Below are 20,543 nucleotides of genomic sequence, written 5' to 3'. Positions count from 1 at the left end.
CCATAAGTATATATTAACTCTTTCCTTTTTCAAAAAATATTATTTTATTTATTTTTGATTGCACTGGGTCTTTGCTGCTTCTCACAGTCCTCTAGTTGCAGCGAATGGGGGCTACTCTTCGTTGCAGTGCCCGGGCTTCTCATTGCTGTTGAGAAGCATTGCAGTCTTTGCCCTCGGGGCTTTTCTTGTTGCAGAGCACACACTCTAGGCGCACGGACTTCAGTAGCTGAAGACGTGGGCTCAGTAGTCGTGGCTCACAGACTTAGTTGCTCTGGGGCATGTGTAATCTTCCCAGACCAGGGATTGAACCCATGTCCCCTGCATTGGGAGGCAGATTCTTGTCCACTGGACCACCGGGGGAGTCATAAGCTCTTGCTAAAGGTAAGATATAGTGTCTGCCAAAAGGGAGTCCTCAACAGACTTTGTTCAGACTTGGCTCTCTGACTAGACTGAGATGATACGAGCTAATGGGAACAACCCCACTGCCTTTATTCAATTGACAACAACCAGAGGAACATCTTAAAACGTATTTCTCCTATGTCCTTCCCCCTGCTATACCCTTCCTTCAGGGGTATATCCACCGTGCCTTCAGGGAAGTCCCACAGGTTCTTAACCGGGTGAGATCTGACATCCACTGTATCTAACATTCTAAGATGTCCCTTTGGTATCCTGAAATTAAACTCATAGATAATATAACCCACCAACACAAATTTTATTTTCCAAAATTAATATCTAAATTAATACCAAAATTAATATTTTCCAAAATAGTCCTAACTATTAATAAAAAGGGAACAATTAATCAAATAATTGTCTGCTTTAGTCTAGAGATGCTCAGGCATTGCCACTGTAAAAATCATCTCTTCAGGCAGATATTAGCATCTCTGTGTAGACTCACCACGAATGAGACAAGAATAATCTGTGTGTTGTTTGGACAGTAACCACAGTTAGCACCACCTGGGGTGATGTGGCTTCTAGAAAGAGTGAACAACTCTAGATCAATTTCTCAGCAAATCAAGAACAGGCAGGCCATGATGGACACAGCCATTGCATTCCAGGAAAGGTCAGTGTACCTTAAAATATTGCAGAAGCACTTAGTGTTCACATGTAAAACATAGCTGAGCTCTAGACTCAGTTCATCATAAATGGGTTTTCCTACATACATGGGTGTCCAGTGGAATGTAATTGTTCTTTAGTTACTCAGTCGTGTCCAACTCTTTGCAGCCCATCAGGCTCCTCTGTCCATGGGATTCTCCAGGCAAGAATACTGAAATGGGTTGCCAATTCCTTCTCCAGGGGATCTTCTTGACCCCGGATCGAACCGTCATCTCCTGCATTGGCAGGCGGGTTCCTTACCCCTGAGCCAGTGGGACAGTGGAAAGTTAAATGGGATCTGAGACAGATCTTGGTTGAACGGATGGTTGAGACATTCAGCATTCCTGGTCCCTGGGCCTTACATCTAATCACACCTCCAATCACTGTGACAAACCCTCAAACACCCCCATCAATTCCAAAACATCTGGGGGAGATCACAATCTGATAGCAACCAGTCCATGCACACTAGTGGCCCCATCTGGGACCCTCACTCCATTCTAGCCACCCCTGCCCCCTTGCTGTCCCCAAATTTCATGCCTCCAGAGCTTGTGTTCCTTTTCCTGGAAGATTGTTCCATGTAGTCTTAGCTTCTGGGTCCCCTCTCCCAGCCCAGCCTATGTATTAATAGTTGGTCTATTGTTTTCTCATCTGCTGGCTGTTCCCCCATTGGACTGCTTGTTCATGACACAGGTACAAAGTAGCTGTGGTCACCGCTGAGTTTCTAGAGCCCAGTATAAGGGGCCTCAATGATTTATGTGTTGAGTGATCAAGAGGACCAACTAGGAACCACAGATGGAGGAAAAATTCCTAGAGGTGACATGGGCAGGAGACATGAAGGTCAGGAGGGATCTGGAACAATATACCAGCCCAAGGGGGAAAGGCATTCTAAGGGAGGCTGTGCCGCACCAAGATTCTCTGCTGCTTCTCAGATCAATTCCCAGTGTCATTCTCTGGGGGCAGACCTGGGTGCAAATCCCTACTCTGCAATTTTCCCGCTGTGTGACCTTTAGTACTCTCCTTAACCTCTTTGAGCGTCATATTCTTCTCTATAAAATAGAAATGATGGTATCCCCCTCCTTGAGTGGTTACGAGGCTCAAAGAGATCATTTTTGTAAAACGTTGAACACTCTAGTGTGCACTTAGTAGATATTGGGTGAGTACGTGGCTCCTAGTTCCAGATGTGATGAAACACTAAGTTTTAATCCCAAATAGGTAGGAGGAGCATCTAGCTTTGGAGTCACATGGCCTTGAGTTAGAGCCCCAGCCCTGCCATATACCTGTTATGTGACTCTGGGCCACTGAGTTTTCCTCTCTGAGCTTTAGTGACTTGTCAATAAAATGGGATCATAAGTGTGTTACCTGCCTGGCATTGCTGTGAAAATGAGATCAGATTGTGAATGTGACTGTGCAGCACAGTGTCTGGCTCCTGGGAAGGGGGTATGTTGTTATGATTAGGAATGGCTCTGGGGTGTATGGAGGGAGCAGGCCCCCAGCCCTGGAATAAGGGAGGATGGGGGCGGGGGCATTTGCAGACATGAAGTTTTGTTGAAAGGACAGAAAAACTGAGGCCCAGGGAGACGGGTCTTTCCAGAGGTCACAGAGCACCTTGCAGGCCCAGCAAGGACCAGAGACAACAGGAAAGACCCCCTTCCAGATCTCCATGGGGGATTAAAGTCAGAAGGGATCAAAGGTAAGGAGTGGGCCCTTTAAATCGTAAGCTCCACCTTTGCTTAGAAGGGTCTTTGGGGATATAAAAGGGGGTGCAGTTCCTCTCTGCCCCAGAAAACCATCAGCTGCTCCTGTTTGTGGGCCCCCAGCCCACTTCTCTCCAGCCACCCCCCCCCCACCAACACTCCCCTGGGTGCCATGCAGCTGCCACCCTTTGACATGTGGAAGGACTACTTCAACCTGAGCCAGGTGGTGCTGGCACTGATCCAGAGTCGGGGGCAAGGGTCGGAGACCCAAGGGACTGGGGAGCCAAGACCTGGGCCCCACATGGAGCAGGATCAGGGGCAGGGAGGACGGGGGACCAGCGGGGGCCTGGCCACCCTGTGCAACTTTTGCAAACACAATGGAGAGTCTCGCCACGTGTACTCCTCACACCAGCTGAAGACCCCGGAGGGCGTGGTGGTGTGCCCCATCCTGCGGCATTACGTGTGCCCCTTGTGCGGGGCCACTGGGGACCAAGCCCACACGCTCAAGTACTGCCCGCTCAACGGGGGGCAGCAGTCTCTCTACCGCCGCAGTGGGCGCAACTCAGCCGGCCGTAAGGTCAAGCGCTGAAGACCGTGAGGTACCCACCCGCTGCAGCCCCAGCCTTCCCTGGTTCAGCCCTCCCAAGCCCCTGGACTCTCCCCATCCCTGGACTCATCCGGCCCTTTGGAATGTCTGACTCTCAGTACTCGATCCCTGCTGGATCCTGGAACAACGGAGGCAGTGGGAAGCCAGGCCAGCTCTGCCGCCCCTTAGAACTCTCAGCTCTCGGGGCTCTGTCTGGGAGTGTCTGTGGATTCTCCGGTGCAGCGGGACACCCTACTCGTTGGATCACACAGCCCTGTGGCTCCTCCTGGGCCACAGTCCACGGATCTTTAGTTCTTCTGGGACATTTGCCCTGCCTCTTTGACTTCTCAGCCCTCAGGGTTCCATTCCTTGGGGAATTCTTGGACCATTGGGCTTGCAGGACTCCGCTGTGCTCTCCCACGGACACCCCTGAGAATCTGGAGAGAGTGAACAGGCTGGCTTGGACCTTCCAGCCCAAGAACTTCAACATGGGATTCTGACTTAAACCAGCCTTCTCTGCCTCCTTCGGGCCACCGGCAGACCCACCGTTTCATCGTGGATGGCACCGGATGGGTCCCGCCCTCAGCATCCTATCCATCAAGAGCTGGAGGAAGGAGGGGTCACGTCAGAGGGGCACCACGTCTTCGCAAGCTTATCTGGGGCTGGAGAGCCTTGGGGTGAGCTAGTACCCTTGAACCGCCCCCCACCCCGGTTGTTCTTCCCTGTGTTCATTCCGTTTTACTGTGCTCCTGTCCCCACGGTGATGGCGAATCACCGATGGGTCTTTTCCGTAGCGAGAGGGCGTCTCTCCACCACCTCCCACCCGCCCCCACAAATGCCCACAGTTTGTAAAATGGCCCTTTCTGTCCTCCCGTGTTTTTTTCAACCTGCAACAGTTTAGTAAACGAAGCTCCCACAGGAAAGGGGTTTTAATGCCCGGAAGGGGATGGCAACAGCCTAGATTTTATTTTAGGGGCAAAGAAAAGCCCCAGTCAGATTTTTAAGTTGTTCGGTTTTTAGCTCAGGGCTGGGCCCGAGTGTTAAGCTCTAGTGAATAAATAAAACGCGTTTCTGGTTGTCTTTGAAATCGCTATGTCTGTTTCCTCCGAGGCTGGGGGTGGGGGGAGGGTGGGGAGACCCGAGTTTGTCCTAAAATGTGGGAAGCAGGAGGCGGAGCAGGAAGGAGACCCGGGTCTCTCCCACGAACGTGCCTCCCCATACAATGTCCTACACAGGTCACCTGTGGACTGTTCCCTAAATCCCAGCCTCCACCTCGACCGTAGAATCCCTTTCTTTGTCCTTTTTTTCTGGGCTCTGTCCAGGGTCCCCTCCCACCCCTGCTAGAACCCAGATCACCCAGGACCTATTTTGTGGTGGTTCTCAAACTCGGCTCCCAGAGCCCAGTGGAGAGGTGACCAAAAGGACTGGTCCCTGCTCTGGGGGAAACGCACATAACCACAAAACGTTGCATATGATACCAGCGTTTCTTTTCTTCCCATCATTCCACACATATTTATTGAGCTCCTACTTTGTGCCAGGCGCTGTTCTGGACATTGCTGGTTACAGCAATGAGCAAAGCAGACAAGGCTCCTGCCCACATGGAGGTGACATTCTAGTGGAGAAGAGGGTGAGGTGACAATCAAAAGTTCGTTCGGATTTTAAAGATCTTCCGAAAACCGGAACGAACTTTTTGGCCAACATAATATCAGGTGGGTGATAAGTGCAGTGAAGGATAAGAGGCAGGGCAAAGGGGTAAAGAGTGAAGGAGGGGCTGTTTTGTACGGGAGGTGGTCAGGGGAGGTCTTTCTGTGGAAGTGACACTTCAGCAGAGTCCAGATAAGTTGAGGAAACCACAAGGGCATTCCATGCATCGGTGACAGTGAATGCAAAGGCCCTAAGGTCGAACTGAATCTTTGCAGAAGAAGCAGGAGCCCAGCCGAGTAAGATCAGACTGGCGCAAGGGGTAGGCAAAGAGTTCAGAATCTTGCAGACCTTGGTGAGACTCTGACCTTCGTTGTGCGTTTGCACTCTGAAATTCACCTTGGGCTCCGTTCTCACATACTGTAGTTACAGAGAAAAAAACAGAGACCTCTCCTCACAGGTCCTTTTCCAAAAATGCAGATCTGCCCACAACAGAGATCCCCAAATCCCTCAAACAGCCAGAAGGGATGCCCTAACCCCAGAGCTGTGGTGTGCCCGCGCGGGTAGGTTGAGCCGTGGAGGAAGTGGGGCACTCTGACAAAGGGTGGGCAAGAGTTATGGAAAGCAACAAGGGGGTGATAGTACTCAGGGCGATGATGACAGGTGGAGGGGGCACACTTTAGACCAGAGAAGTGAGAGGAGGAAGATGTTCAGGTCAGTTTGGGATGGGGATAGATACAAAGTGCCTGGGGACATCCAAGATGAAAGCGTCCAGGAGACCTGATCTGGGGCTCCCGAGGAGAGGATGGAGACAGACAATTAGTGACCAAGGTTTGGTTTGGTTTTTTTTTTTAATGAATTTTCATTTATTCAGCAGATAATTAAATGGCAGGGGAGCTCTGACAAGAGCTAAGGACACAAGGAGCCGGAGGAATAATGTCCCCTGACCTTGATCTCCCCCAGCACCTCACTGTTGAAGAGCTCCATACGGCTCTCTCTACCAGCAGCCTCTGCACAAGCTCCAGACCAGATTTAGACCCAACTCGCTGCTCAGCCCACACACTCATGGAGCCCCAGCATCCTGGGTGCCTGCCCTGGATGCACAGTGTATTCATTTCCAAGGGCTGCCATAACAAAGGACCATAAACTGGGGGGACTTGAAACACAGTTCTGGAGGCTAGGAATCTGAAATCAAGCTGTTGGCATTGCTGCATTCTCTTCCAAGGCTCTAGGGCAGGATCCTTGCCTCTTCCAGCTTCTGGTAGCCCCAGGCCGTCCTTGTTTCTGACAGCTTCACTCCCATCTCTGCCTCTGTCTTCACAGGGCTGTCTTCTTCCTTCCTTGTCTTTCTCCTCTTCTTAGAAGGACAGTGATGTTGGCTTAAGGACCCACCCTACTCCAGTATGACCTCACCTTAAGTAATTACATCTGCAGGGACCCCTTTTCCAAATAAGGTCACATTCTGAAGAAAGGGTTAGGACTTCAATATTACTTGGGGGGGGGCAGTTGGGGGCACAGCTCAACCCACAGATCACCTTATACTCACCAGGTCCTAACTGACCTCATCTCCCCAACTGGGACCTGAGTTGGAGACCTGGGTGTCACCTAGACACCTCCCTTTCTGTCCCCAACCTGACAGTCACCACACTCTGTGTATCCTGCCTCTCAAATGTCTCCCAATTCATTTCCCACCGTCCCTGCCCTGGTCCAGGCTCTCCCACCCTCTCCTTGCCCTCCGCCCCCCCAGACTTCTCCCTTGACTCTGGCCAATAATCTCGGCCCTTCCCACCCACCTTCCACACAATGGCGGGGTTCTTTCCAACGCACACATCACACCCTGCCCATCCTCACTCATTCAAGCTCCTTAACGTTGTTCATAAGGTCCTTGCATGGGCTGCCTCTGATTCCTGGATCCTTCATGGGGCACATGGTGGGACCTCATCTAAACCCAGCCCTGGTGAAAGTCAGCTTGCCACCCCACTCTGCACCTGCACCCCCTCAGAAAAAAATATGAACGGAGAAGAACACACAATCATGGGGACTCAACACTTTTACATCCAAGGACAAGTAACTGGTTCTGTCTACATTTCCCTGGCCATTCACTATTTCATGCTTTCTCCTCTCTCTCCACTAACTTCTGCACCTCCTTTTCACCCCTGACCTTCCTTCCTACGCTACTGAGCCAGCAGAAGGAACCAGGAGGGAACACGTTCCTGACACTGTTGACACTACATCAACACCCATATATGGGCCATATATGGGCCCATATAGCCCCTCCCCGTTTATTGTGGCCGAACAGCCCAGGCCCCTTAGACCAACCCCTACTTGTGTCCTGAGCCCCACCCACCGTGCCCACTCAAGGACATGAGGCTGTGATTCTCTCCTCTCTCCTCCAGAGCATCAATCTCCCCTTCTCTGGATCACCCCATAGGCACACAAACATACTGCGACATCTCCCATCTTAAATAAACCTCTTGAGATCCTGAGCCTCCTTCCAGATACCACTCCATTTCCTCTCTAGAAAGGATCATCTACACTGGCTCTCTCTATACCCTCTTTGAACTCACCCAATTAAGCTCCTGCCCCCCCCCCAACACCACCAAAATTGCCTTTTCCAGGATTACTGATGAATTCTGTGTCACCAGCCGCAGCGATCGGTTCTCAGACTTCATTGAACTTGGCTTCTAGGCAGCATTTGGCCTCGTTAACCCTTCCCTCCTCGCTTGGACTTCCTAAGTGGCTCAGTGGTAAAGAATCTGCCTGCCTGCCAGTGCAGGAGACACAGGTTCAATCCCTGGGTCAGGAAGATACCATGGAGAAGGAAATGGCAACCCACTCCAGTATTCTTGCCCGGGAAATTCCATGGACACAAGATGGGCTACAATACCATCAGGTTGCAAAGAATTGGACAAGACTTAGCGACTGAACCATAAAACCCTCAATCTACTTCTCACTCGGCGTCCAGGACAGCAGACCACCCTGGATCTCCTTTCACTCCCTGATTGCTCTTCCTCGGTCTTCTTGGCTGATCCCAGCCCTCTACATCTGAGTGCCCAGCCTTAATGCCATGGACTTCTTTTCTATCTACACTCGTTCCCTCACCAGCCTCTCCCGGTCTTAAATGTCATTATTCACTGACAACTCCTAAATTCCTATCTCAAGACTGAATCTCTCCCCTGAAGTCCAGACTCAAATATTCAACTGCCAACCTGATATCTGTACTTGGATAAACTTGAACTCTTAATCCTCTTGTAGCCCTTTGCCAGTCTTTGCTTCTGGTAGCTCCATCCTTCCATTACTCAGGCCAAAGACACTGGAGTCATCCTCAACTCCTCTCTCTCTCACTTCCTCTACCCATTTCCACTTCAGCTCACCTCAGCAGCTACTGCCTTGGTTGGAACCACTACCTTTTCATGGGGCCTCAGCTTCCATTCTTGCTCCCTAAAGTCAGTTTCTACTATTAAACCAGAGTCAGATCATGTCCTTCCTCTGCTGATGGCTCTCACCTCTTGTAAAGTCCAAAATCCTCAGTGACCCACAAGGCCCTGAAAACCTGTCTCCCCACCTTCCCTGCCTGCTGACTACCTCCTCTCCAGTCAACTACACTCCTGCTATAGTCTTACCTCTGACTGCACTTGACCCCTCACCTCCTTCATGTGTTTACTCAAATGCCACCTTCTCAGAGAGGCCTCCCCCAACCACCTTATTTTAAAATTACAGACACACTCATGCACACCACACTGCCCAATCCCTTTGCCCACTTCTATTTATTTCATAGTACTTACCACTTTTTCACTTATATATCTTATTTTGCTAATTGTCTCACTCTCCCCAGGAAAAAGTGAACTTCATGAAGGTATAAAATTTTGTCTTTTGTATTCACTGCACCTAGAATTGTGCACGCGCTCAATAAATATGTTTGAATGATCAATGAAGCACTGTTTGTTGAATGACCTTGAGGACTCCAGCAGGATGTAAGCTACAAATTTCTCGGCGTAGACTTAACTCCATCATCCTTCCAGCTAGAACCCGTGTTCTAGCTTCATTTCTGCCTCCATGCATTTGCTTAAAGTCATGTCTGTGCCGGGATCACCCCTTACCCTCCAAGAAGCTCTCACTCTGATCTCCCTCCCCGCGTGTCAGTCGTGACGAAAGTGGACCGCGTCCCCTCAGGCAGGGCTTGAAGGTAGATGAGTTACTATGGTTACTGCACCCGCTTGGGGCAGACTATCTCCTGGCTGCCCAGCCCCTACGTGTAATAGATGGTTTGCAGATTCTTAGCAGCCCCGCGCACGGACGGGTATATGGGGCTGCAAACCTAGTTTTCTGACGCTCCCCACCCCACCCACGCAGTTGTCATGGAAACGATGCGCTACAAGCACCGTCTCCCTCCCCTTTCTCTAAGAGACACACAGACAAAGCTAGAGGGTTGAGTGGGCTGGAAGATTGTCCGAAACGCTGAGAAGCTATGCAGTCCCATCGCTCTCCACTGTCCCTCCCTGATCCTCCAAGAATTGCTACGCCTGCGCAGGAGACAGAGTCTGGGTACCAAGACTAGCGGGCAGTCAGGCACGCATGCGTACGAGGGTTTTGCGCGTGCGCTCTGGTGGTATCTGGGACCTAGGGGAACGAGCGCCGCGCTAACCTTGCGCCTGCGCAACTGAAGCCCGCTGACGGAGGCCGGTGGAGGGCAATTCTGCGCTTGCGCTAGGGCGGGGGGAGTGAAACCGAAGCGGTAAGGGCGTTGGGGGACCGGCCGGCGCTAGGTGCGCCTGCGCCTTGGCTCGCGGGGCGGCTGGGGGCGGGGCCCAGAAGGGGAGGGAGAGAGCCGGCAGGGGGAGGGAAGAGGCCGCAGGAGCCCGAGCCTTGACCGACGGGCAGGCGGGGGCTGCGGCGGCGCCGGTGAGTGATCCGCGGCCCGACTCGGTCCCCACCCTCTGTGACCCTCTCTCTTCCTGGAGTCTCCCCTAGCCCCCGTTGCCCCGCGAGCCAATCCCGCTCCCCCATAACCCTCAGGGTTCCCCTTGATTCGTGGCAATCCCCAGAGCCCCCACAATCCCCGCAGACCCTAATCCCTAAGAGTTTATATTCCCGGCTCCTCCACTGTCCTAGGAGCCTCCAACTCACCATTATTTCTGGACTGCCCTTCTAAGGACCACTTCTCTTACTGGTCTTGGCAGACGTCCGATTGCCCCCGAACCCCCAGAGCGCTCCACTGATCCAGTTCTCCCCCTTCTTGCTGCATCTCCTTTTGAGGATCTTCTTATCCCCATCACCCTCGTGTTTCATCGACCCCCGAGACACCCCCATTCTACTTGCATTTCCCACTCTCCTATGCGCCCAGTTCTCCTCTAACTGCCGCAGACACCCCCTCTTCTTCCGCTCTTCCTCATTTCCCTCCACTCCTCCAGACCCTCCCCCCATTTTCATCAACTCCCTGGCCTGGCACTTTGCGCCGCGCCTGGCACGAGACGAGCGCTCAGTCGGTGTCATCTATTCTTAGGCACTCTGAGGGCCCCCAGCGGCCCGTCTCCTCCGTCTGCCCTCCGCCCCCACCCCTGTCCCCGAGGACCCGGGAGCCGGTGTCGGGGCGGCCGGGGTGGGGCGGGAGGCGCGGGGCCGCTGAACCCCTTGCCAGCGCCCTGCGCCCTGTGCCCGCAGCGCCGGCGCCCCCCATGCGCCAGGCGGCCGGACGGCGGCGTCGGGGGGCGCCATGGCCTCGGCGGCGGCGGGCGAAGCGGAAGAGACCACCCGGCTGCGCAAGCCGCGCTTCTCTTTCGAAGAGAACCAGATCCTGATCCGCGAGGTGCGTGCCCACTACCCGCAGCTTTACGGCGCTCAGAGCCGTCGGGTGAGCGTGGCGGAGCGGCGGCGAGTGTGGGACGGCATCGCCGCCAAGATCAACGGCATCACCAGCTGGAAGCGCACGGGCCAGGAGGTGCAGAAGCGCTGGAACGACTTCAAGCGCCGCACCAAAGAGAAGCTGGCCCGCGTGCCGCACTCCACGCAGGGCGCCGGGCCTGCCGCCGAGGACGCTTTCTCCGCTGAGGAGGAGACCATTTTTGCCATCCTGGGACCGGGTGTGGCGGGGTCAGGAGCTAGTGCAGGGGCCGAGCAGCCCCCCGCGGCTGCTTCTTCACAGCCGCCAGCCCCGAGTGCCTGCGCCCAACGCTTTGTGCTGTCTGAGGATCGCAGGGAGGATCGACGCGCGGGTGAGTTCCTTCCGCATCACCTTAGCAAAAGCAACCAAATTCTACTTTGTGCCTGGCGCTGTTCCGAGCCCTTTCTCTGACGCTTCAGATCCTCACTACAACCCTGTGAAGGGCATGCTGCTATAATCCCCATTTTACACCTGTAGAGACTGAGGCTCAGAGAAGTGTAGTGACTGTCAAAGACAAGAATGGAACCCAGACCCAGGAGATCTGGCTCCAGAAATCCATAGCTGGGTTCATCAGCTCGCCCACGATTTTCACTGTAATTGTAGTGTGGGGAGTGACTCCGGAGGCAGACAGTTTGGGCTCCAGTTACTACTTTGCCACTCAGCTGTGTCATTTGGGACAAGTAACTGCTCATCAGTTTCTGCATCTGTGAAATGGGAATAAAAGATTGTCCCCACCTCACAGGGCTGCTGGGCAAATTAAATGGGCTTATATGTGTAAATTGCTTAGCACATTGCCTCCTTGTTAGTTGCTGATACAATTACCTACACTGTTAAGTAGGAACTGTTTCACCATTTTGTAAATCAAAGACTCGGGAGGTTTGGTAATTTTCTCAAGGTCATGCCCAGAGTAGAGAAACCCAGGAGACTGGGGTACAAAACTTGCCATGCAACCTTGACTCTGGATGATTATTTCTTCTACAGCTATACCCCAGGCAGCTGCCCCCGAGTGTTGGGGACAGAGGTGTGACTGAAACATCCTCAGGTCTGCCCTTCTGGGACTCACAGTTCAATGGGGGAGACAGATCCATGCATAGACCGTGATGACTCAGAGCAGGCAGGGCTGGGTGGTGGGAGTTCTGAGGAGAGCACCTGATCCAGCCTGGGCAGTCAAGGAGGGCTTCCTGGAGTAGGAGGCATCAGAATTGAGATACAGAGTGAGGATGAAGAAGAGCTGGAAAAGTGTTCCAGAAGAAGGAAGAGCATGTACAGTGGCTTGGAGGCAAGAGAGCTTGGCCACTTTAGGAAACTGAGAGATGTTGCCTTCTGAGAGGAGAGGAAGGAAGAAAGAACATAGTTTTGAGATGAGGCCAGAGAGGTCAGCAAAGGTCAAACCATGCAGGTCCTTTAGGCTGAGATAAGGAGTTCAGTTTTATCTTAAGTACTGTGCAGAGCCACTGAAGGGTTTAGAGAAAGAGGGGACATGTGATCCAACAAGGCTTCTCAGGATCATGTATTATAATTTTGAGAGGTGCATTCACTCACCCAAAATCACACAGCAAGTAAGCAGTAAGAACTTGAATACAGGTTGTGTCCAACTCATAGTCCATGAACTTAACTTATGCACTGGACTAGACGGCCTGATATATGTACCGTGTGTGTGTGTGTGTGTGTGTATATATACACATGTTGTATATGTATATTGTTGTTTTTGTTTGTTGCTAAGTCAAGTCCAACTCTTTTGCAACCCCATGGACTGTAGCCTGCCAGGCTCCTCTGTCAATGGGATTTCCCAGGCGAGAACACTGGAGTGGGTTGCCATTTCCTTCTCCAGGTAATCTTCCTGACCCAGGGATCGAACCCATGGCTCCTGCATTGCAGGCAGATTTTCTACTGCTGAGCCACCTGGGAAGCCCACAACAAAGACAATTAATATTGACTGAGAGTTAATGAGCGTGCCAGAACTGGATCACACTTGGTTTGTAAATAAAGGTCAGGACTTTGGATTTTATCTTGAGGGCATCTGGGAGGCATGACAGTGTCTTAAGCAGGAGAAAGACACAATCACTTGGGACCCTTGTCTTAAGTATGAAGCAGATGTCAGTGTTTCTGTGAAATGGCCCCATTGAACCAGCACAGAGATGGCAAACTTACTACTTCAAAAGCTGTGCAACCCCTCCATTCATTCATTCATTCAACAGGCAACATGGTAGGCGCTGCGAATACTACGGAGAAAAAGACAATTTTCCTTTTCGTATGAAACTGACATTCTAACTATGGTAGACAAACCACAAATAAGTAACCCTCAAAGCAGATTATACGAAGAGGTGGTAAAAGAGGTAAAACAAAGCATGTTAAGAGTATAGTGAGTAATGGGAGGGGGGCAGCCGCTGTAGACAGGGGAGTCGGGGAGGGCTTCTCTGGAGGTGAAATTGGAGCAGAGACGTGAATAGAGACTGGGCCAAGTGGCTATCTGGAGGAAGAGTACTCCAACTGGAGGGAACAGCAGGTGCAAGGGCCCTGAGGCAGGCATGTGCTTAAAGTATCCTTGATTAGAATCTCACACAGAGATTACCCACTGTGTAAAACTCTTAAAAGAGGAATTGCTCTGACTGAAGGACCCGAGCAGGGCCTGGGGCAGCCTGAGGAATCTTTGCTTACACTGGAAGGACAGATAGGGACCATTTATCTTGTGACCTAATATTTGAATGAAAGAACAGTAACAATAACAACATGGGGACCTTAACTGTGTGCCGGGCACTGGCCTACGCCATATACCCATGGCGATTCACTTAACATCTGTAACCACCCTCGGGCAGATGTTCTATTACAGGATTACTTGGTCCTGTGTTCATAGGCATCCATTTACAGATGGGGAAACTGAGGCCCAAAGGTTGCAAATAACTCTGATTTTTAACTCTCCTAGTGGTCCTTCCATAACCCCTGTGAGCATGAAGGCTGGGCCCCTTTCTGTTCTTTCTGTGCTTGTGCTAAGTCACTTCAGTCGTGTCTGACTGTGTGACCCTATGGATTGTAGCCCACCAGGCTCCTCTGTCCATGGGCTTCTCCAGCCAAGAATAGTAGAGTGGGTTGCCATGCCCTCCTCCAGGGGATCTTTCTAGACTAGAAGACTCTAGGAAGCTCTTCCTTCACTAGACTAGAAAAGTCATGTATTATTTCCAAGTGGCTGCAGTTCCCATGTGCTTTATGAAGAAGACTTGCCACCATGGATCCCGTAGCCCCGGCCCAAGGAATGGTTAAAAGCATAGGCTCTGAAACCTACCTAGGTTCAAAGCCCTCTTTTCCCATTCACCAGCTCTGTGACACCTCTCTGGGCCTCAAGTCAGCTCATCTGTAAAATGGGCTAATAACACTCACCCCAGTGACTGGCTGGGAGGACTCGGTGAAATAACATAAGAGGAGAACTTAGCTACTTCACTCAGGGCTGGCCAGGAAGATGTCCAACCACCTTTAGCTCTGGTTATTGGCACTCTGCCAGCCTCTCCCATCTGTCCAGGCTGCCTGGCCTAAGAAGATGGAGGGGGTGGTGATCCTGGTGGAGGGAATGTTGTGTATACTGGCCTTGAGGCAAAGAAGAGGAATAGAAAAGGGCAAAAGCTGAGACCTTATAGCCCTAAAGAAAGTCTTGGACTGTCCCCCTTGGGTGCTGGGAGCTGTGGGAGGGTTGCTACCAGGACTTGGGGCCTGCTGCCCAATCAGTACTGACTCCTAGGAAGCCCTGGTTCTTTTCTCATTAAACACAAAATTTTGTGCTGGACATTGTTCTAGGCGCTGGGTAAACAGCAGTGAACAAAACAAAGCCCTGCCTGATGGAGCTGACATAAGGAGGAGGAGACAGACCACACACACAGAGCGATCCCATGCCAGGTGGAGATAAGTGCCATAAAACCAATCAGGGAGGGTTAGGAGAGAGAAGAGGACAGAGCTGCTTCAGACAGAGGGTCGCGGATGTTCTTCCCAAGGAGACTGAGTTTGAGCAGAAGCCTAAGGAGGTGAGGGAGGGAGCCCGGCAGGTGACTGGGGAAAGATCTTTTCCAGGCTGACTGAGAAGCAAGTGCAAAGGCCCTGGGGCAGGAGTGAGCCTACAGTGTATGAGAATCTGGGACTTACCTGGTGGTCCAGTAGTTGGGACTCCACACTTCCAATGCAGGGAGCACGGGTTTGACCCCTGGTTGGGAAACTAAGATCCCACATGCCACCCAGTGTGGCCAGAATTTAAACAAACAAAAAGAATATGAGGACCTACACGGAGGTCAATGTGGCTGGAACCAAATGAACAAGAGAGAGTAGGAGTGAGACGTGAGGTTAGGGAGGCAATGGAGGCAGATCGTGGGGACCTGAGAACTTTGCTTTTACTATGAGATAATAGCCACAAGAGGGTTTTGAGCAGATAAAATATCTCACTTGTACCTTTATTGAGGGAGAATTCTCAGACCATACAACCCACTGATTTAATAAGTGTACAATTCAGGGACTTTTAGTATATTCATAGACTTGCACAACCATCCCTACAGTCAATTTTAGAAATTTTTATCACTCCAAAAAGGAACCCTATACCTCTTAGCCATCAACCCTGCCATGTCCCTCCATCTCTGCCCAGCCCTGGGCAACCGCTAATCCACTTTCTGTCTCTATAAGATTGTCCATTTTGGACATTCCATGTAAATGAATGATAATGAGGTCCTTTGTGAGTAGCTACTTTGCTGTAGCATAACTGTCGTGTATTTTAGTTGGACCCCTGAGGGCTGCTGGTGGAGAACAGACTCTTCAGGGGTGGAGGTGAGGCTGGGAGCCCAGTGAGTAGTCCCAGGTGGGGAGATGATGGTGGTTGGACCAGATTGAGGGTCATGGAGCCGGACAGATGTTGGACAAATGGTTATTTGTACACAAGTGGTGTCTTGGGAAAGAGAGTGACTTTTTGACTTTGTCCCAAGTAGCTAGAAGGAGGGAGCTGCCATCATCTGAGATGGGGGTGGCTGAGGGAGGAGCAGGTAGAGGGGAGAACCAGGAGCACAGATCAGGCAAGTGAGCTGGAGGCATCATTGGATGATATTATTGGAGGGGATAGGCGAGTACACAGCCAGAGGGAGAGGTTCGGGCAATCTAGGAGCCTGTGCATGCAGACTCTTCATGTCCACGCGTGTGAATGATACCCCAGGTGAGAAGAGGCCGAGGAAGCCCCACAGGCTTGCACTTGCCCTGGCACAGGCCAGAGTTGAGACTGCCATCCTGCCATCCTGGTTGGAGAGACCCCCTATTCCTCCAGAAGTCCCCCTCTCCTGCTCCAGCCACCTCTCCTGTCTCCCAGGCCCTCCTGCCCCCTCCCTTCTCCCCAGGATCCAGGGCTGTGGCCAGAGATGGTTCTGTCTGGATAGTTCAGAGCCTTCTAGAATGTTGGTTCTTACTCTGAATGAGAGCAGAGCTACCTGGCTCAACAGGAGACCTCCAAGACCCAGTTTCCATTAAGGCTGGCACCGGCCACCAGCTTATTGTTAAATATATTGTTTCTCTCCCCTGGGTCATGGGGCTTCTGCACCAAGGCATGATCTGACTTAGGTTTTCAAAGGCTGACTTTGGGGCTAGGCTGGGTGGGAGGTGGAAAGGGGAAATCATGACAGCATTACAGGTCCCGCCCGTCTCACCTACATCTCTTCTCTCCACAGACACACCAGCCCACAGCAAAGGGGGCTCCAGCAGCCCAGAGCCTTGGGCCAGAGCCTCCTGCAATCCCCAGGAAGGGGGCTGCCAGCCACCCAAGGAGCGTGAGTCCTCGTCCCCTCCAGCCCTGCAGACGGTCCAGCTACCCCGCCTGGCCTTGTCTCCACCGCCCCCAGCCCCTCCATCACTGCCGCCGCCACCCCCACCCCCCCAGCCACCGCAGCAAGCCCAAGCAGCACCCTCGCCCCCCAGCCCCCCACCCCCTCCGCTGCCTCCACCCCCGGCCCCAGACCCCTCCCTGGACTTCCTGCGGGCTCAGCAGGAGACTGCCAATGCCATCCGGGAGCTGGCGGGCACCCTGCGCCAGGGACTGGCCAAACTGAGCGAGGCCCTCAGTGCCCTGCTGCCCCTTCTGCCGGGAACCCCCGCTGACCCACTGCCCCCACCCCCGCCCCCACCCCTGCCCCCCAGGCCCATCTTGCCCCCCACCCCCAAGGTGGAGGTCACCCCAGAGCCGGTGTCCGTGGTGGCGGCCGTGGTGGACGGGGCCGTGGTGGCAGCCCGAGGGGTGATCATTGCCCCGAGGAGCGAGGAGGGGGCCCTCCGGCCACCCCCTGCCCCTCTCCCACCCCATGACTCCCCCCCCCACAAAAGGAGGAAAAGTTTCCCTACACGGAAGAGGCGGGGGCGATGGAAATCTCCCTGAAATCTGCCATGGGATTTGAGCTTGTCTACGCACCTTTTGCCTGCACCTCCTCCCCAGCCTTAGCCCTGTGGAGGAGGGCAATGCACCTTCCCTTCCCAGCTGCACCCCGGCTCCCTGCTGCAGGGGCACGAGCACCCCACCCCCTGTACTAGTTAGTGCCTGATTCTGGGGCGGGGAGGCCTCCTGGATGGGCCCCCCCAGCCCTTTCTCCAGTACAGCGCTGTCTGCCTGGCTGCTTCCCCCAACCCCGACTTCTAAGCCATGGATTTTATGTTATTTATTATATAACATAATAATATGGTGGGTTGCGGAGGGAAACCTGCACTACCCCCCCACCCCCGCCCCCACCCCTAACAACTCCTGGCCTTGACTTGAAGAGAACTGACCCACCTCCCCAACCCAGACTTTGGAGGGGGTGGGGGCTGCAAGACAAATCAGGATGAAGAGGAGACTGCAGTTTGTACCCTAGGGAGGGAGGGGGTGGAGTTCTCACTGGGGAGATGGAGGTTGAGCCTTCTGCCTCCCACTGCAGGTTTCTGACCTCCAGAGCTTAACCCCCTCTGTCCTCCCCAGTGGTGACCAGATATCAATAAACTTATTTTTTAATACAATTACTTGGGGCTCTGCCTGAGACAGGCCTGGAACTGTACCACCTATACCAGCCCCATCTGTCCGTGGTCAGGTGACACCCCCTTGAAGTTGGAAGCTGGTAGTTTTCTAGACTTTTTTGTTCTTTTCTTAAAGTCATCAAGTCCTGTGTTCAAATCTTACCCTACTTTTTCATCCTTCAGACACCCCATGCTAAATGTGACCTCTAGGAGGACACCTTGGATTCCTTTTTCTGGGCTCGGATGGGTCTGCTGCTTAGATTTTCCCTCAGCATCCTGTCGTCCCTAAATGAACACATGCCTTTAAAGCCTGCTTCCCCTCTAGTTTAATGAAGTCGGGAAGCTGGTTCTCTTTTCTACTCCCAAACTGGCTGCAGAACCTTGTAGCTAAGTAGGTAATAGCCATCACCCTGGACTCAGACCTGGTTCAACCCCTGGTGCTGCCCTTTATTGTCCTCATCTGTAATATGGGCATAAAGATTTAGCTACACCTACATCCTATTCATCCTTCAGGTCACAGCTCAAATATCACCCCCTCAAGGAAAGCCTTTCCTGACACCTCCTTTCTCCCCCAGCAGTTATAAAAGAAATGGAGTTAAATAATCACTTGAGTACATTTAAATTGAATGTCTGGGGACTTCCCTGCTGGCCCAGTGGTTAAGACTCTGAGCTCCCCATGCAGGGGGCCCAGGTTCAATCCCTGGTCAGGGAACTAGATCCCACATGCTGCAACTAAGACCTGGTGCAGCCAAATAAATGAATAAATATTTAAAAAAATAAATAAATAAATTGAATGTCTGCCTCCAGGTGAGCCTTGTCAGGGCACGGCCTAAGCCATCTTAGTCGCTGCAGCGTCCTCAGCATTGCCCATCACAGAAGAGAGGTTGAGTCTTTGAAGTAATGGGAGCTTTAAAAACAACTTTCATTTATGGTGCTCCTTTTCTATGCCAGGCTCCACGTTCAGCATTAATATCAATATGCATTTTAAGGTGAAGGTACCCAATGAAAAGCAGGAGTCTCCATTTTCTCCTGAGGTTTAGAGACTTGCTCTAAATTGGTCAGGGGCCAATGCAGTTCACCAGTCTGACTGGAATTCTTGACTCCCACTCTCTTTAATATTACCAAAGAATAACTAAAGACGATTTTACTTGATACATAGATGGCCTTTTTAATGGCTCTATATGTACATAGTTTTATTTTGTAAAAATGAACCTAGTACTTAAAACCCGTAATTAGGCACATAATACCGCTTAGGATAAGGCAGAAGTAAATAGCCTTTTTTCATAGAAGTTACTTCAAGAAAAATGTTAATAACAGTGGTAAACAAAATTGTGCAACTGAGACTGAAGTTTGGATAACAGAAACAGCCCTGCTATGGCTGCAACGGGATGAAGGAGAGAGGGGAAGCAGGCGCTCCCTCATTAGTTTGAAAACTAACGAATGCAACCCTGGCAAGTCATTAAAATACTTTGAGAGCACAACAGAGACCCAGGCTTCCCTGGTGGCTCAGTGGTAAAGAAATCTGCCTGGGTCAGGAATGTTCCCTGGAGAAGGAAATGGCAACCCACTCCAGTCTCGTGTCTACTTCTTCGAGTAGCCCGGCGGCCTACAGTCCATGGGGTAGCCGAAGAGTCAAACAAGGCTTAGCGCCTGAACAACAGACCCAGGCCTAGAGAAGAGAGGCTGATGTAGGTTAGAATCTGGAAACCCGTCTCTCCTACACACGCCCCTTCTCCAAGCATGCCCTGCAGCGTTCCATCGCCGGGAAGCACGAGGGTCCCAAAAGCCTGCTTTTGCCTATCAGGTAGTAAGCACTCAAGGTTAGAAAAAAACGAGGTCTGGTTCTCGCTCTCCCCAGACACTATGCCCCACCTCCAACTCTTGCTATCTCTGGCCTCATTTTCTCCTTCCAAATTAGTGAGCCGTAGAGGTCGAGAGCTCCTCTCAACCCCGCGCTCACAAACCCCAGAAATTGAGGTGGGGGGCTGGGTTGTGGACAGACAGCGGGAATCGTGAAGGCCTCGACCAACCTCCCAGGCGGCGGAAGTGCGTCGGTTCGTCTGCCCCGCGGAGCATTTCGGGAACTGTAGTGAAGTTCGGCGGGGTGCGCAGAAACTGACAGTGTAACCCTTTGGAGACCAGAGCGCGCCGGCGGAACTGGAACAGTTAGGGGCGTTCGACCACTCCCTTTGGCAGATAAAGCAACTGACGCGGAGACCTTCAGCCCTCTCCTTTCACTGGTTTTCGCTGGCCCCAGTCAATAGTCTGATATCCAAGATTCTGGGCAAGACGAAATGCCAGGTGGACAGTCCTACCCAACACTTGGATCGCCAGCTTCCTGTCCTCCCCCTACCCTGAAACCTTCCAGTTAAGGCCCCTCCGCCCCCGCCCCACGAGCTGCTGCCTTCAGTAACCGGTAGCCGGCCCACCTTTTGAAGGGCGGGGAACTGAATCTCAGAGAAGGCAAGACTTGCCTAAAGTTGCACAGCATGTCGGAGTAGAAACCAGATGCCTGTCCACTTCCTGCAATTTCTGAATCCCCGGTGGCTCTCACCCTCCGTATCACATCCCCGCCCTCAACCTTTGTGCTCCAGCTGCTTGGAGCAGCCAAACTCCCTGCCCCGCGGGGAGGAGTAGTCACGGCTGCGCAGCGGAGAGG

At 52.4% G+C, this 20,543-nt stretch overlaps 2 protein-coding genes across 3 annotated transcripts; both read left to right on the top strand.

Moving 5' to 3' along the window:
* Positions 1-2,618: 2,618 nt before the first annotated feature.
* On the top strand, positions 2,619-4,440 carry NANOS2 (nanos C2HC-type zinc finger 2). The gene has a single exon (XM_043437216.1). It carries the CDS (start codon positions 2,959-2,961, stop codon positions 3,373-3,375), a length of 417 nt encoding a protein of 138 aa, XP_043293151.1. The 5' UTR covers positions 2,619-2,958; the 3' UTR covers positions 3,376-4,440.
* Positions 4,441-9,748: 5,308 nt separating this feature from the next.
* LOC122420864 (Myb related transcription factor, partner of profilin) lies at positions 9,749-17,887 on the top strand. Of its 2 annotated transcripts, XM_043436409.1 has the most exons (3): positions 9,749-9,915; positions 10,675-11,225; positions 16,576-17,887. In XM_043436409.1, the coding sequence occupies exons 2-3, from the start codon at positions 10,727-10,729 to the stop codon at positions 17,274-17,276; spliced, it is 1,200 nt and encodes a 399-aa protein (XP_043292344.1). In that variant the 5' UTR covers positions 9,749-9,915; positions 10,675-10,726; the 3' UTR covers positions 17,277-17,887. The 2 variants fall into 2 exon arrangements, with proteins under 2 accessions (XP_043292344.1, XP_043292345.1); XM_043436410.1 differs by having other exon boundaries at positions 9,749-11,225.
* Positions 17,888-20,543: the final 2,656 nt, after the last annotated feature.

Source organism: Cervus canadensis, chromosome 18 (genome assembly GCF_019320065.1).
Source record: "Cervus canadensis isolate Bull #8, Minnesota chromosome 18, ASM1932006v1, whole genome shotgun sequence".
NCBI classification, from domain to species: domain Eukaryota; kingdom Metazoa; phylum Chordata; class Mammalia; order Artiodactyla; family Cervidae; genus Cervus; species Cervus canadensis.
Note: the sequence above shows the minus strand (reverse complement) of the source record. Positions and strands in the feature narration are given on the sequence as shown.